Here is a 16,232-nt window from a genome sequence, read left to right on the forward strand (position 1 = left end):
GTACTTTTGTACTCCCTCATGTTAGAAAAATCAAGCATGGCCACACAGGAACCCTTAGTTATAAAGCAATAGCCATGCATTTGTGTAAGACAAAAAAAGGGAAAACCTCAGTTAGCTCCTTTGAGGACAGAGGCTTCCTTATAAACCTCAGCAGCAGAAGATCCAGAATACAAGATGAATACCCTACAGAATTCGTACTACAGTCAGTCATGAGGCTTAGAGCTTCCCAGGGCATTTAATCAAGGACGAAATACTTTCATAGGTGCATGTTGTCCTTTGTTTCTTGGCTAATAAGAGAAATTATCTTCACTTAAATAAATCTAAAGAGATTGCATGTAAGAAAAATGCTAGTTGCAGCTTAAAGTACAAAACAATGTCTCTCCAAAGTCTGAACACCAGTTGCAATGAAAATTTTCTTCACAGATGGAAAGATGGCATGAAAAGTTTGCTGAAGCTTCAAAGGAAGCACATAGTGACAGCCTGATATTTTATTTGTCACATCACCAACAAGAAAGTCAGGAGTCTTAAGACAGACATTTTCAAGCCTGAGGTGAAGAGTTATCTCACATTTTGTACTTAAGGAGACTTGCCCAATTTTAAGGAGTGTCTATAAAGGCTAATATTGTAGTAATACAAAAATGGTTGTTCCAACTGCTACGAATCTCCAAGACCAAAGTCACTTCTAGATTTAAGTAATAACAGCTAATTAAACAAATACCATGAAACAACTAGGAAAAAACGGAAAGTAAAGGAGCATTGTGTAAGTTTTCTCAGTTAGCCCCTGTCTCCTTGACTGATCCTAGGAGGGCGGGGAATAAAAAAGAACTATCATTCTTTCCCCTTAGGTCAAACTGGGCACACTGGGGAAAGGGAAGACCCTGTTGGTCCCTTTAGACTGGTATGAGAGGAAACTGATTAAGCCCAGCTCTACCGGTCTTTCAATTTTTGGAGGTATCATGAACATGGACGTATTAAGAGAGGTGATGGACTACATTAACAGCTAAAGATGACTTCCTTTACTGCCTCATTTCCTTCTCCAACCAATTTCTCGGTATCTGTTGAGAAAAATATCAGAAGAGGCCAAGGGGGATGTTCGCTTATCCAACAGGTCTATACTTTTACAATCAAGTAACTCTCCCTCCCATATTATGGCTGCTTCATCACACACACCTGCACACACATACCAGCTTTACTATGGCAAAGAAAGTGGGAAGACTTGGAGAACTGCTTACAAGGCTCCGTTTTAGGTGGCCTTCACCGTTTTGTTTTCTACACTGGTTTGGGGAAAAAGCTTCCAGCTGATCTTAACAATATAAAGAGAAAAAAGTAGAAAACGCTTAAAATTAACCGCATTAACTACTGATTTCTTAGTATTTTAAAGAGAATATTTTAGCCTAGACTTTTTTTATTTTAACCACTTTCTTTAGGAGACAGTACAAAAAAAAAAAAAAGCATCATTTTGAATAATAAAACCCCTTTGTGACTAATGTCACCACCTAAATCGACAATCCAAAATCTCCAAACATACAAGAGAAAAATACTGGGGGGGGAGGGCAGGGAACCAACACGAAAAAAGCATAGAAGACACTTGTTGTGCAAGCCAGAAATATATTCATTGTCTGCTGCAGTCCTTCAAGTCCACGAAGCTAACAAAGAAAGCAGCTAAGCTCAGCTCAAGAAAACCACCCCCACCTTATTTTTCAATCATTGTAGTTTAAGGGCTAAAAAATAAACTAAAACATGAAATTAAGAATGTTTATTAGTGAAAACATTCAATTTTTACTTCATATTTTATAAGCTGATATTGATACCAAACACCAAGAACACCGGCACTACACCTCTCGTGAAATCACTTGCAAAAGTTCCATTAGCTTGAAAGATTTCCTCCTGTCATTATACAGGCACATTGGATCCAGCTTTTCCACAGAGAGAAAACATGGCTGGTGCTTTGTTTTACATTAGGCTTCAACTCACCAGGCAAAAGTTTACAGTATAAATAAATTGCTATGACATTCAATCCATGTAATTATAATATGTATTTGTTTGTTAAAGAATTATCATATATATAACAATCAATTATAGCTATTACATGCACACAAATCATACATAAATCTAAGGCAGTAAAATTATTTTTTCATGCTCTACCAACATGAGCACAAATGGCTTGAAAAACCTTAAAACTCCTTCAGTCTAAGATTTTTACTGCTCTCTCTCTTCATATTTATTCTTTCATTATCTGCTACAAAATTTACAGCCAGCAGCCCACATCTGTCACCAGAGTCAGCCTGAGCACTATTCCTCCCTAGAGGAGGAAAAATGTAATAATCCAGACAACGCACCACAGGAACAGTGTCCTCCCCTATCGCCAACTAACTGCCATTTTTTTCAAAACGTTTGCTGAGACCACAGGCACACAGAACAACGACTCTGAAAGTTACTCCTAAGCTACTAATTGCAGAATAGATTAGAGGACCCAAACTCACCAAGAGTGATACAGTACTGCACAGGACTTAGCCGAAACTGCAGGGGGGAGTTCAGTAGGACCTAGTTTACCTGAGCCGTTTCAGATGTCCTTGCATTACCCAGAGCCCTGCACTGCAGAGGCTGATACAGTCAGAAAAATAGACAATCTTAAGGTAAAACCTCTTTATTTTGCTTACAGTGGCTTAGGGGCAGGCTGCATGGACTTTCTGGTTTGAGAGAGAAAGGTTTGGGCTCTCTCAGGAAGACTTTCTGGAAGGTGGACCTTTTTTCTAGGAGTTACCGTATCAGACTCGTGAGAAAACAAAGTTGACATCTTGAAAATTTCCAAGCAATACACACATCCTGGGAGGGTCTCGGAAAGGATGTTCCCGGTTTCCTGTACTGCCGGGAGTATGCGGGCAGACATCAGCGGGCACGTAGGGCCGGCAGGAAGCCACCGGGCTGAGGACAGGATAAGGCAAAGAAAGGATGGCGAAGGAAGGAGCTGAGCCAACACAACAACGCCTTCCCAAAACAGAGAGGGGGAATAACACGCCTTCACGGGCTTAAACCTCCTTGCTCTCAACCCGGGATCATCATCTGGTAATATACGAGACAGGTATAGGAAGCATTTAGGAGCGTATAGGAACAGGTATATGCTTCCATACAGGAAGCATTAACTAAGCATGAGAAACAGGAGTGAGCAGTCATACATGAGAAGCAGCAGTGAACGGTTTACTTTGCCAAATCAACACAAGTATTGTTCTTGGCAAATACAAGCTGGCACACAATCTATTAACATTCAGCATCCCCTTCCTCTCCAGTCACATTACAGAGTTAGTCACTTCATGAACTTATTTCCTAAAATAACAGTAACAACATTTAAGGACCTTACTGATTGGCACCTGAAAGATTTTTGAGCCTTGGGTGGGGTGAACACAAAGGATTATTTATTTTATTTTGGTAAGTACTTCGTATCCTAAAAGAAGTTCTTTCATGTGCAACATTTGACAAACAAATTTAGTTACAGCATTAATATTTAAAAGGAAATATTCTCAGCTCAATGCTGAAAGCATCTGAAGATTCAGCTTCATGATTTATTCAAAAAAATCTTAAAAGGCCATGAATGTATTTTCACTGCAAACAGCTGCTCTTAAGGCCACAGAACTAAAACTTACTTGGATGCAAAACATGACATATCATTAACTCAGATTTCAACAGTAAAGATCTAATTAATAGAATAACTGAAAAAGAAAACATTTATTTTATTTATCAATTGAAAGATAAGATGGCAGTTTTTCTAAATCATTCCTTTCTACTTAGGCATAATGAACAGAAGTCCATTCTACTGAACAGAGCAATGATATTATATACAAAACATAAGAATCAGAGTAACAACAATACTGAGCTTTGCCAAAGACCTATTAAAACTGAAGTAAAAAAAAATAACATGTAGATGATTTGGTTATGGTTTACTGTTTTTGAATAAACACTTGGGAGAGAATTAAAAGGCAAATAATTGAGAGAGAATGACTGATCCAATCTCAGCTTCAAAAAGTATTTCGTTTTTTTTAATCCTTGACTTGACTCTAGGGAACTGAAATTACATCCATTTTATTTTGTTGTGGCTTTTTTTTAGCAGTACTTTAACCTACCTTAACATTGCTACATGACATTCCTTTACAACTAAAATTGAGGTAAGAAATTAATGATTTACCACAATATGAAAAATTATTAAATCAAACTATATTTGGTACCATAAAGTTAAATTCAGTAATTTAAGAACCTTGAGTTTCCACACCCGAATTTATCGATTCATTTTTTAAATAAACATTTCTTCAAGTATGTGTATTAACACACAAACATGGGGCTACATTCCACAATATATGCTCATATTTCTTCATATTGATAAAGATGTAGGTCATTTTAATAATTACTGTGACATTGTACAATTACACAGTTCTCAATACATCAGTGCCAAGACATCTTTAAATGAGGTATTAACTGTAGATTTATTTATGAAACCAGATAATATTTTTTAAGATCACTAAGTATGTCAAGGTATCCTCAATTTTTTTTTTTTTTTTAATTAAATTGAAAGGAATATCAAAAAAGTAAATGTTCCCCATGTAAATACTTCACAAAACCATTAACTCTCTTCAAACGCCAACCATCCCGTTGATTTCATTATTGCAAACAAAACTTATTATGGGAGTCAGACACCAGGTTGGTGACTACAGAAAGATGTATTTCTCTGAAGCTTCTGTATTTTTTTTTTTTTTAGTTTCCCAGAAATTCAGTGCTCCTTTTCACAGCTATAAAAGTTTTGCTGAAACTCTGCAAGAATTTACTTCAAGTTATCTAGAGATTAACTGTACTGTAACTAAATGCCACCTACAACTGTCTCTCTAGAGGTACTTGTTATTTTTATGTTAAAATGTAAAATCTTTGGAAGGAAAGGTATGAAAATCTATAGAAGACTTGAAGAGCAAAGCTGATTTTACATCTTCCTCACCCTCACAGTATAAACCTAAATCCTGTCTCGAAGTAATCCTCTCTCAGAAGAAATTCTGAAAAACATACTTGACTGGCATATGCTATGCCTAAAGTGTTCAGTTACTTTGAATTTTTTCACAAAAATAAACCTTTCCATTATTGCAATTATGATCTAAATTGAACTGGGACCTTTTTGTAGCCTGTCTTCTCCCACAAAAAAGGTTATTCACCTGAAGCAGATTACATGCTCCATCTGTGCTCACAACTGAACTTGTATGTATTTGTGTAGATGATGTTTTTCCCATTGTTTAAATGGCTACATTTGCATTTTTAAAAGCATCCCAGACAAACATTATTCCTCTTCTAGTAAACACTACTTCACGTAGAACCGGTCTCATTAAATTTTTTACTATTGTTTTGATAGAACAATATTTTGATTAGATTTGATATTTTTTTTTCAGAATAACAAATTGCTATAGTTCCTTATCAGAAGGACAAATCCTCCTCTTTGACACTGCAAGAACTGTAAACATCAAATGAAGGATCTAGACCTTTTATTTCAGATTTTTTTTCTAGTTTTTATTTAGAGGAAGCACTCACACCCCAAAGTGTTCTAGGGACCCTCTGCATCATATTCACAGTGAACCTCTCCAAACTCAAGCTGCACCAAATGAAGAGCATAGATATTTATGACAAGAAACGCCCCCAGAAATACAACAACTTAAAATGTCTCACCAGTTCAACCTCCTCATCTTTCCCAGGATAGCCAGAAGAGAAAGCACTACCGAGATGCTGGCACCAGGTCTCAACAGGGTGGGGAAACTGGAATATCCCCCTCAAGTCAGGCCAGCACAGGCTGCTCACTGCACATTTCTTTCTCCCTACCACTGAGTACGTTCTAGATTTTGAAGCCAATAACTCTAAGAACTGTAAAATACAGCATCAAGAAGAAGAAAAATCCCTCACATTACAAGGTCCTAAATCTATAGTTTTGAAATTCTGATCCAGCTTTTAATCATAATGCCCAGCTCACGGGCACTTTTTGTCAGCAGATCTCAAAGTCTAGTCTTCTGGCACTAAACGTCACAGCTGTTGTTTTACACACGGCAAATCGGACAGACAAAGATGAGGTGAAGTGCTGGCGTCAGGAACAAAACCCCTTTACCTCCTAGGTCCCACCAGGGACCTCTGCTGGAAAGGCCACACTGGCTGTCCACGCTGAAGTTCAGGAACATTTCCTCCCCCAAAATCACAAGTTACAAACACAATGAATGAAGTACAATCCTGAAACGTTGCCAAACACTACACCTCTACATTGCTGACTCGGATCCTGACAAACTAAGGCAACACGCCGCACGTTGCTGTGCTGCCGGTTACTTGCTGAGTTTTCAGAAACATCAGATCTAGTATGCAGTAGGTAAAACCCTGAAATTATTACGATTGTAACAAAAAAGAGTTTTTTTGGAATCTATTGAGTGCTTCTTCAGACAAAAAGTGACAATACACAATAGCACAGGCGTTCAGCTATTAATGTCAAAACTGTTGGCAATGGCACCTCCCGTCAGCATCCATTCCAGTCTTACCTGGTAGATATCAGAAAGGCTGCTGCTTCCTGAATCACTAGTGATGCTACATCCTGAGTGACTAGATGAAACGTGGGTCACCTGTGGGTGGAGACTGTCAGTAAGGTGCAGCTTTGTGAAATCTGCAGGAAGCTATAGGTGGAGCAGAAAAAGCAGCATTACAATTTGAGGTAGATACACAGCAAAATGAATTCAAATCATTTATGTCACACTTTACTCTCTGCCAGTACCAAGTGTATTAAGAAAATCGTTGGGGCTTGAGAATGCAGCATAAAAGTTTGAGTTTGGCAGGTTTTTTTTAAGTCATGCAGAGGTCAGCAAAATACCACCAAATTGCTGCAAACATAAGAGATTTTAAAAAAACATATCTCTGAGGACAAACACCAGCGAAGCAATAACCCTTACGCCAAAACCCTTCTGTATCGTGCTATGGGGTTTGGATAGAATTAAAGGGCATACGAATATTGTGCTAGTTTCAATATCAATGGTTTCTGGTAGAATGGGGATTAACAGTGAATAAAGTCACATACTTTTAAAAAAAAAAAAAAACAAACACCAAAAAAACCCAAGCACTGCTCTGGATTTGGCTAACTCTTTTGCTTCTGAAGTTGACAAAGTACATTAGAAACAAGTAAAATCCAAGCCACTGAGCTATCTGGTGTACTTTGAGCCAAATAATATGATGGCAAATAGGAAATGTGGGAAGACTGACACAACTGCAAAGAGCTACAATCCTGAAATGAGTTTGCTCACATGCGGTGCTGAAGAACAAATTGAGACAGTAGGTTTGATCATTTAACAATCATCCACCGAGATTTGTGACATATATTTTTACTATTGCTTTATGCACACAGCTCCCATGAAAATCTTTAAGAACTGTAAATGTTGCCAGACTGCAGAAAGTGAACTTTGATAAAGGAAACTATTTGCTGCCTGAAGAAATATTTAAATGCTATTTCAGGGGCAAATTACTCCTCTCCCTAAGAAGCTTGCATCCCACTGCCATTTAATAAAAGTATGTTAATGTATCAATTTTGGTACACGATAAATGCTTCAATAAATTAATGAGCAAAGGTTCTTTTATTTTTTTATTTTGTTTCAGCTTAGACAAGGTACTCTCTGAGGAGGTGTGTTTGTACCAAGAATGTCATACACAGTGTGTCCATCCATGTCAGTTATGAATGCTACCTTGGCGCTATTACCATTCTCCCTGGATGGAAATGAAAATAAGAGCTCACTCAGCATTGATATAATAGGTCTATCAGTATAAAAGGTTATGAAAAAAGTCATCTGCAAGTCACAAGAGAGTGTGACTGAGAAAATTATTAGCTCTATATGGTTAAAGGTACTGAATGATTTTACTGCTGCTTGCCTGGTTTAGGTCTGTTTATAGAACATGCCCTGAAAGAACCTTGGCTTTAGGATTTGTGGTGAAAGCACAGACAACTGGAAAACTTAGTCTTATTTAGACTGACTGGCATTTCCTATTCTAATACACCTGAAAAGGATTTCTTCCTTATCACAGCATGACTGCATCAGTGATAGCAAAAATGGCTACATTTTAAACAATTCTTTCTTAATATTTTATCTCAAAAGAAGGGCTAAAACCAGGAACTAGACATTAATAATCCTAAAAAGCTTCAGTAAGCCCAGAGCTAGAGTTGATCTTCATACAGCAATCAACAAAGAAAGGGCAATTAACAAAAGCAATACTCTAATACCTACAGCCAGGGATGCTGCCTCCAGAAAAATCTAATTATGCTCACCACTGTTGATGGTATACCAGAAGAAGAAAATACAGTATGAAGGAGGGCATTAGTTATAGTATGTTGTCTCTGCTACTTCCCTTTTCAAGCTGTAAGGTTGAATTAGCACAAAACCGAACAGTATTTACTGATGTTCAGGCCATTATATTCATTTTTTTTATCATGATTCAAGCCATTCTACAAATAAGTATACATTCCATAGGTAGAATGTATAGTAAATGAACCACCACAGCTTTTGCAGCGTGTTGATAAATATTGCTACAAGTACGATCTCTTAGAATTAAAGTAGTCCAGGTTTATTTCCAAGTAGAAATCTTATATATTATTTTGAGATACAGGCACAAATCATCTAAGATTTGCACATTTAATGATAACTCAAAGATACAATATTTTGAGAGCTTTACATTTTATAAAGTAATAACTACTTCAATCACAAATAAATATTACCTCCATAGGGAGGTACATATCAACACATTCTCGAGCCCCGCCAAACACATTCAATTTTTCATAGTGCCCTTCAAATATCTCCATGTCATTAAAAATTGCATTTATTTTTTATCAATGCAATAACAATTCTTAAGAACCTTACATGAAAGCAAATCCAGTTAGTATGTCAAAAAATGAAATCAAGCTACATTTAATGACTGCACTTAGTGCTTTAAATGAACAGCAAGGATTTATGTTTTGTTACTACACAGGCAATAGGAAGAGGCAGGGGATTCCACAATAACTGATGAAACACATTGCAAATAAAAGCAAGCCTTCTGATTTTTTTTTTTTACTGTAGACAGTCAGCTGAATGTTTGGTGATTACTGGTTTCAGAATAACTCCTCAAGTCAAAGCCATGCTGCGTGAGCTGGACTTGCCAAGTGGTGACAGCAGAAGATCAGAAGCGGGCATTTTACTTAAGGCAACCTAACTAGTCACTTTGATCCTAATCAAATAGGACTATTCACAAGCAGAAAGCACATGCTCACATCTCTGCAGAATACTACATCTCTGTGCTACATGCCTGAAAGCAGCATCCACTTTGACTGCCCTACCCCCAAATAAGTTAAGGTGAGAAGTTGTGCGAGGGGAAAAAAAAATACAAAAATTAAATAAGCTGAAACATTTAAATTGCGAGCTTAATGAAAAGTGTTTGTGAGAAACACATGCATTTCTATCTTAGTCACATACTGCTATTTAAAATATTTAATGTACAGAGTTGTACAGAATGGGGAAAAAAGTAAAGCACTGATGACAATGAAAAACCACATGTGCTTAAGTCTTCTATGGAAGAGGCTACGCTTGTCACTCCTGGAGCCCAATGTTTACTAAATGGTTTTCAGTAAGCAGAGCAAGAATAAAATGCAATGTCCAACCACCTCAGTAGTGCCAGCAACCAGCACAAAGTTGTCTGACCGACACCAGGGTATTTACATCTAAGTTCTTACTTGCAGCGGAACATGATTAGAAAACAGCATCATGAAACCATGCTATTAAAACCAGTGAAAAAATGGCTAGGAATATCAATCTCTGCTTTTGGGAAACATGACAGTTAACTTCACTACAACAGCTATATTTGCTGTGCTACTGCATATCACTATTATTAAATTTTTAAGTAGTCTGTGCTTGTATTCAGCTATCATTCTATTCAACAGTTTAGTACCGACTTTAGTATTTAGTATCATGGTAAAAATACAGGTTTTCTTGGAATGTTTTAAAGCGCATACAGGCTAGAGCTAGCACACACTTTATCTTCCAGATCATGCAGCAATATGAGAAACTCTAAGGGCATGCCATTTGCCTGAGGAACATCACCTATCACAGACTGAAGACAACACAAATGGCATCAGAACTGAGAGTCATTTTTAGTGTGTTTTCCATTTTCATTAAATGATGGCTAGTTTTAAGGAGTCATTCAAAGTAATAAGGATCAAAAGCAACTTGTGTATTTTACGTAACAAGCACTTATTTTTCTGCAACAGCACTAAACTACAGCTTTGCTGAAGCCAGCAACTACAGTATTTCTTAACTTTATTACTGAACACTTGGAGTCACAGCATCAGAAGGAATTAGCAGACAGAGTAAAAACATGGCAGGGTAATTTAGAAAAATTAATGCATGATTAAGTAAATATAGTTTCAAAATACACTATACGCACACTATATTAAATAATAGTCACTAAAAGCGTCAGATAACTGTTCTGATAACCTATTTTCAGGACAAACTTCATAAGTGAGAAATATTGAGGCTGCACATGTATAGATGTAAAAGTATAACAGGGGGACAAAAGGTTTTAATACAAAACATGAACTGATAAAATAGTTCACAGCAAAGCCTTAATCTTAATTTGGCAGCGGTCAAAACAGTATTTTATAAATATACATGTAGCTCTTAATAAGTGAGCATGTGTGCATACATACACACATTTAAACGGTTTACACGCATGTACAGAAACCAGAGGAAAAACTATATATCTGGGAACTACAAGCTTTTACTTCTTGAAAACCCTAAAACAAATGAAAACTTAAACAATTCTACGTCTTAAGGACAAAGAGGTATCTCCATTTTGAACTGTACAATACTTTAAACCCTATCACATCTTCCTATCTTAAAAGCAGCCTTTTATTACTTCCACCCTCAAAGTGAGTCACCACTTTATGCATGCAAAGCTAACAATTACTTTGCTCTGAATATGTTCCTCCTATTTTAAGAACATCATGATTTTCTCCTACCCTACAGCGTGCCTTTCTGTATAACAAAAGCCAGCTTCTATTGCAACTTCTACTTGAGAAATCACTGGGCTCATCCTACTAGCACAGTATTCTAAAAAAAGAATATATTTTCAGAATATTTAGTGGACAAGAAATTAAAATCTTCAGATATAGCATAAAAAAGGTATGAAAACAGCAAAACATGAGTGAAATGATACCAAAAACTTTTCGTCATTTAAATAGTATTCCTCTGTAGTTTTTTGTTGTGAGGGTTTTTTTGTTTTGTTTTGTTTGTTTGTTTTGTTTTTTAAATGCAGTTGTATGTGAAAAGAAGTATAAATGCAACAATGGGAAAGACACACACAAGAATATAATTTTAAAACACAAGAGGAATTCTCACTGGAGAGCTCCAATATACCACTCATTTCAGAGGAAACACATCAGTAAGTATTTTATAAACAAGGTCTTCTACTGAAGGCCAGTCAGCACTTTATGAAAGATTTATAAAGCCTGCAAAGTGACTGAACTACATCTGCAGAAAGATGGAATTTAAGAGAGCAAAGGCGTAACATTCTGTTATGCAATTCTACAGGTAATTAAGCGCCACTGAGACAGGCCAAGCAAGTACGGTAGACATAAGACAGCACAAAATATCACCTTTATAGCCTCTATTTCCACTTTCTGAAATTAAAGAAACACAAGCAAACACCAATTCTTCAGCCTCTAAACACGTGCATCTGAGCGCTTATTCTGTAGTACCTCTTTACTAATAAAATAATATAATAAAAGCCACCATAATAAAAAAAAAAGTTCTTTTATAGATGATGCACTTAATCCCACAAATCTAAATAAGTAAATCATGAAGTTATTTTGGTATTCTGTATCTTTTCTTAAAGGAAGAACAGCAGCCTAATAAAATAAATACTATGCCTTAGTCTTTCCCATTTTTTTCCCCACCAAGACAGAAATTTTAAAACGGTTTATTGCACTACAAGAGTGTAGATCACCAACCCAGTATACTTCAGTATCCTATCAATTCAATAGCATTTTATTTCACTATTTTATGTAAAGGTTCATTTTTATATTAAATGTTTGTAAGTCTGTTTTATGGGTTTTAAGGATATACCCAGATTTATGATATTTAATGACTGAAGAAATACTTCTAATAATGGTGGGCATTCATCTACATGCTATTTCAACATAATTATTTCACTAACCAACAGAGACATCAAGGAAAACATTTATATGGTTCAGTGATTTAAAACACAGCGGTCAATGTAAGTAATTACAGAATAATAAAGTAATTTCTATCGATTCTGTCTACAGACATGATGCAGGCTGACATGTCCAGTGCAGAGTTACATTTAAAATAAAAGTTTAAACTATATACAGGTCAAATTAGGATGCAATTCCCATGGAAGCAGGATTTCCTTGTACTTAGGGGTGGGATGGAAAAATATTAAGAAGTTTCTATGTATTTTCTCTGAAAATTTCAGCAAGAGTTAAATAAAAACCTTCTGACTTGAATTATGTCTTTTCTGTATCATCATTCACTTTATACAGTAGTATCTCATGTATTTTGAATCTCGAAATTTTCCTCAGACATCTTTATGTGAAACTGTGTCTCAAACTTCAGGAAGATCTACTCTTAAAAAATGTTCTTCATCTCAAGTACAACAGAAGACACAACCCATGTTCTGAAAATACTGCATGTGGGCACTATTGCTGTTAAGCAGTTACTTACATACAAAGCCCAGAGCAGAATGCCTCTAATAAAAAAATAAGCATTATAAGGATCTTTTCTGGCAAGCTCTTCATATTTTCCTGCACTGATACTTTGCTATAGGTAGCCCCCCATAAAACTATTCAGTGGTTTAAGCTAATGCAGCGTGACCTGCGGGTCTCGGCGAGAGAGCAGGACAGAGCAAGTACACGGGAACTTCATTTTGTTTCCCTTGCAAAACACAATGACTGCCACTTACTGTACATCTCGTAGCTCTCAGCAGCTAATCCTATGGGCAATTAATACATTGAACATATTTATCCTTTGCTTGAAGGATTATTGACTTCTGCAGAGGGACAGAGGTGGTGAAATGTAAATGGGTATCTGGGGAATGGAGAAAAGCTCTCAGGGACAACTCTTTTCAAAGGAAAAGTATGAAATGCATCACTGACATACACCCATTCTTATTTAATGTATCTGTTGTAGGGCCAGATCTGTTAGTATTTGCTTTTTCTTTTGACAGCATTTGTGTCACAGATTCAATGCAACACTTCATATTCAAAAGCGCCTTCTTCAGAAAATCTGGCATAAACAATATTCCTTCCACAAACACGAATGTCAATTTACTGGCAACAGCTCAAATGATGTTTTAAAAAAAAAAAAAAAAAAGAAAAATTGTATCATGCATGTATTTACAGTGGCTGTGATCCAAGCATACAAAAGAAAAAAATGCAGAATGGATTTGAACTAAACCATACTAAACTCAATCATGTTAAACAATTTTCCAAAGCTCTTCTCAGGTTTTTGAAATTCTGACCGCAAACCATTATTATGTATTTACAATAAACAGCAATAAATCTGCAAGATCAGAATATTTTTATTTAGAACCATACTCAGAAGTCTGTCTCAGTCAGAAAATACCTGGTAAAAGCATAACTTCTTCATTGGGCAACAAAGGATAATTTAGTACTTTTAAAATATGGAATCTGTGGTGGTTTTAAAGTCAGAGCAGTTCTGCTCCAGGGATCCAACTAAAATGACCATTCCACAACTCTTTTGACTGTAGGCATACGTTTAAGTACTGACAACTCTCTGACGACCTCAACCACATGAAGAAACATGGTCTGCTAAAATTTTTCAAAAAAGTGCAGTGGAAATGAAACCTTGCAGAAGGGAGTACGTAGGATTTTCAGGTCTTCCTCCTCTTTTTTCATTAAGCACCTGGTATTTTATATTGATTGGTTTGTTTTGTTTCATAAAGTGTCTACAATTTAGATCACATCCCATTCTTAGTCACTTTGAACTACTGTGAAAAGCAGAATCTCTATTCCAGTATATTATGCCTGCACGTTTACAAGGACATACCATACAACTCTTGGTAGCAGCCCACTGTCTCACCAAGCACTCGCATTTAGAGCCCTAACAGAGCCTGCACAGCCCATGCCCACACACAAACTAACAGCTTCCCAAAAACACTGAACAAAATTGGGAAGGGAATTCATATTGTGGAGATCTACATAATAAAAACTGACAACTAGGGACAGGCACTCAAATGATGATTGCAGTTTAGGCTGAAGGAAGGACCATTCCGAGGCATTTCAATTGACTTCTGAAATATCTCTAGGGTAGGAGCGTAGAAAACTGAGCTCAACCACTGAACTTCAGTAAAAGATCCCCATTATTTAATAGCAATAGATGTGGAGGGCAAAAAGTTAATAAAGCTTGACTTTGCAGAGATGTCTCTCTTGGGAATAACTGATTTTCATACTAACATAATGCATGCTCCACTTAATGTTTTTCCCACAGTTAGATATTTCTAGATACTTCCTCTTGTGGCTGTTTGGGTGCTTAATATGCTGAGAACTACTACTGGCCTGGAAGCTAAACGGCCTACTTTCAGGATTTTTGGGGACCTATAAGGTTAAATTTTGAACTCTTTGGCCTGTTGCAAGTAACTGTAGGAGAGTAAGGAACAGAGAACCTGGTCACAAACTTTGCTTCCACAGGAAATCAGACAAAAGATTTATGCCTAAGGATGTAAAAGCAAAAAAAAAATTCAAGAACACTATGTGGGCACATATGTTTACAGGAAATGCTAATTCAAACATTTTCAAGCAAGACGTTTTAAATCCTGCAGAATATTTTAAATGAGGGGATGCTCATGTATACCTCATATATGGACTTATTTGGGGTTTCTTATATGGCAGTCTAACAAGTGGAAATGGAGGATGCTAAAGAGCAATTACATCAGCAGGGGTAGAACTGATGGCACCTGCAGCCAGATTTTATTTTCAGCTTTAAAACACCATTCAGGATTGAAAACCACTACAGGCAAGTTAAGACTCTAGCCCAAAAGTGAAAACAGCTATCCTGGGCACATTTTAAATGCTTAAAGCAAAGACCTATGACATGTATACATCTTAAGTGTTGAAGCCTCCATCAGTAGGGCGTTCTTACAGCATGTGTTGCTTTTTTTGTTTTATACCTGATCATGGAATATCTCATGTCATGATTACAGCACTTTAGCGAATCTAACTAAGCTTGAGTAAGTTTTTCAAAACACTCATGAGTTCAGTTTTGAACTGCAGCTGTCTAATCTGAACTACTGCAGTTTACTACTGAACTACAGCACTGAATTCTGCTGCACTGAACTAACTTACAATAGTAGAAGAAATCAAAGTGAATTGATTCTAGAATAAAGAAAAATTAAAGTAAGGGCTTCCCAAGTAATTTTTTTTTTTTTTAAAGACGGGATATGAAAAATGATAGATATAGAAAAGATCTTAGAATTCCCCTCTTTCCAAGTGGGGGAAAACAGAAATGTGCTGGTAAAACCTGCTGGTCACACAGTGCAAAGAAACACGCTTGGTACGAGGGATGAGCAGGACGCTCTTCTGGGAGAGTAGGATGACTCCTACCTGGAGTAAGAGAAATAAAATGCAGTATGAGAAGATGTGAGATCATGTACTTGGAGACAAAAAAAACAAGAATCTAGGAACTTATCAGTCAGAAATGACTGTGAAAAGAGTTTCAGCATATTTGCTAATCAGAAGGTGACTGAACTGTTAAGGTGATGCAGCAGAAGGAGAACCTAATGAGATCACAGCATGCATAATCCAGAAATACAGAAGTTCTGGGCTCTTCTCCATGGCCCCAGCAGAGACCTGATTTGGAAACGTAGCACACATTCCCAGCTATATGTTTTCAATAAAGATGAACTTAAAGCCACACACCTACATAGATTCAGAGTAGAACTACCAGGATTATCAGAAGAAGAAAAACTAGTATTTGAGAAAGTGCAAGAGGAGCATGGCTTATTCAGCCCAAGTTGAGAGAGGGTATGATCACTACCTAGAAATAGGAAGGAGGAAAAAGGAATATTTCCAGTAAAAGGCAATGCAGGTGCAAAGCCTAATGAGCAGGAGGTTGAAAGAAGGCTGCTATCTAATGAACCACAGAGATTCTCAAAACCAGGCTCAACAGGAGCTGTGGTAGAGAAGG

The 16,232-nt window shown here is 36.8% G+C and overlaps 1 protein-coding gene across 14 annotated transcripts in view; it reads right to left on the bottom strand.

Moving 5' to 3' along the window:
- RAPGEF2 (Rap guanine nucleotide exchange factor 2) overlaps positions 1-16,232 on the bottom strand; it is a 192,080-nt gene that overhangs the window by 41,141 nt on the left and 134,707 nt on the right. For 12 of the 14 annotated variants that reach the window (XM_087736388.1, XM_087736378.1, XM_087736380.1 and 9 more), the window contains one exon: positions 6,543-6,674. The exons of the other annotated variants lie outside the window; for them this stretch is intronic. In XM_087736388.1, coding sequence (XP_087592514.1) covers positions 6,543-6,674 — 132 coding nt within the window. The remainder of the gene's footprint in view (positions 1-6,542; positions 6,675-16,232) is intronic. 14 annotated transcript variants of the gene reach the window in all.

Source organism: Nipponia nippon, unplaced genomic scaffold (assembly GCF_047370975.1).
Source record: "Nipponia nippon isolate SJK-2023a ecotype South Korea unplaced genomic scaffold, ASM4737097v1 scaffold_6, whole genome shotgun sequence".
NCBI lineage: Eukaryota > Metazoa > Chordata > Aves > Pelecaniformes > Threskiornithidae > Nipponia > Nipponia nippon.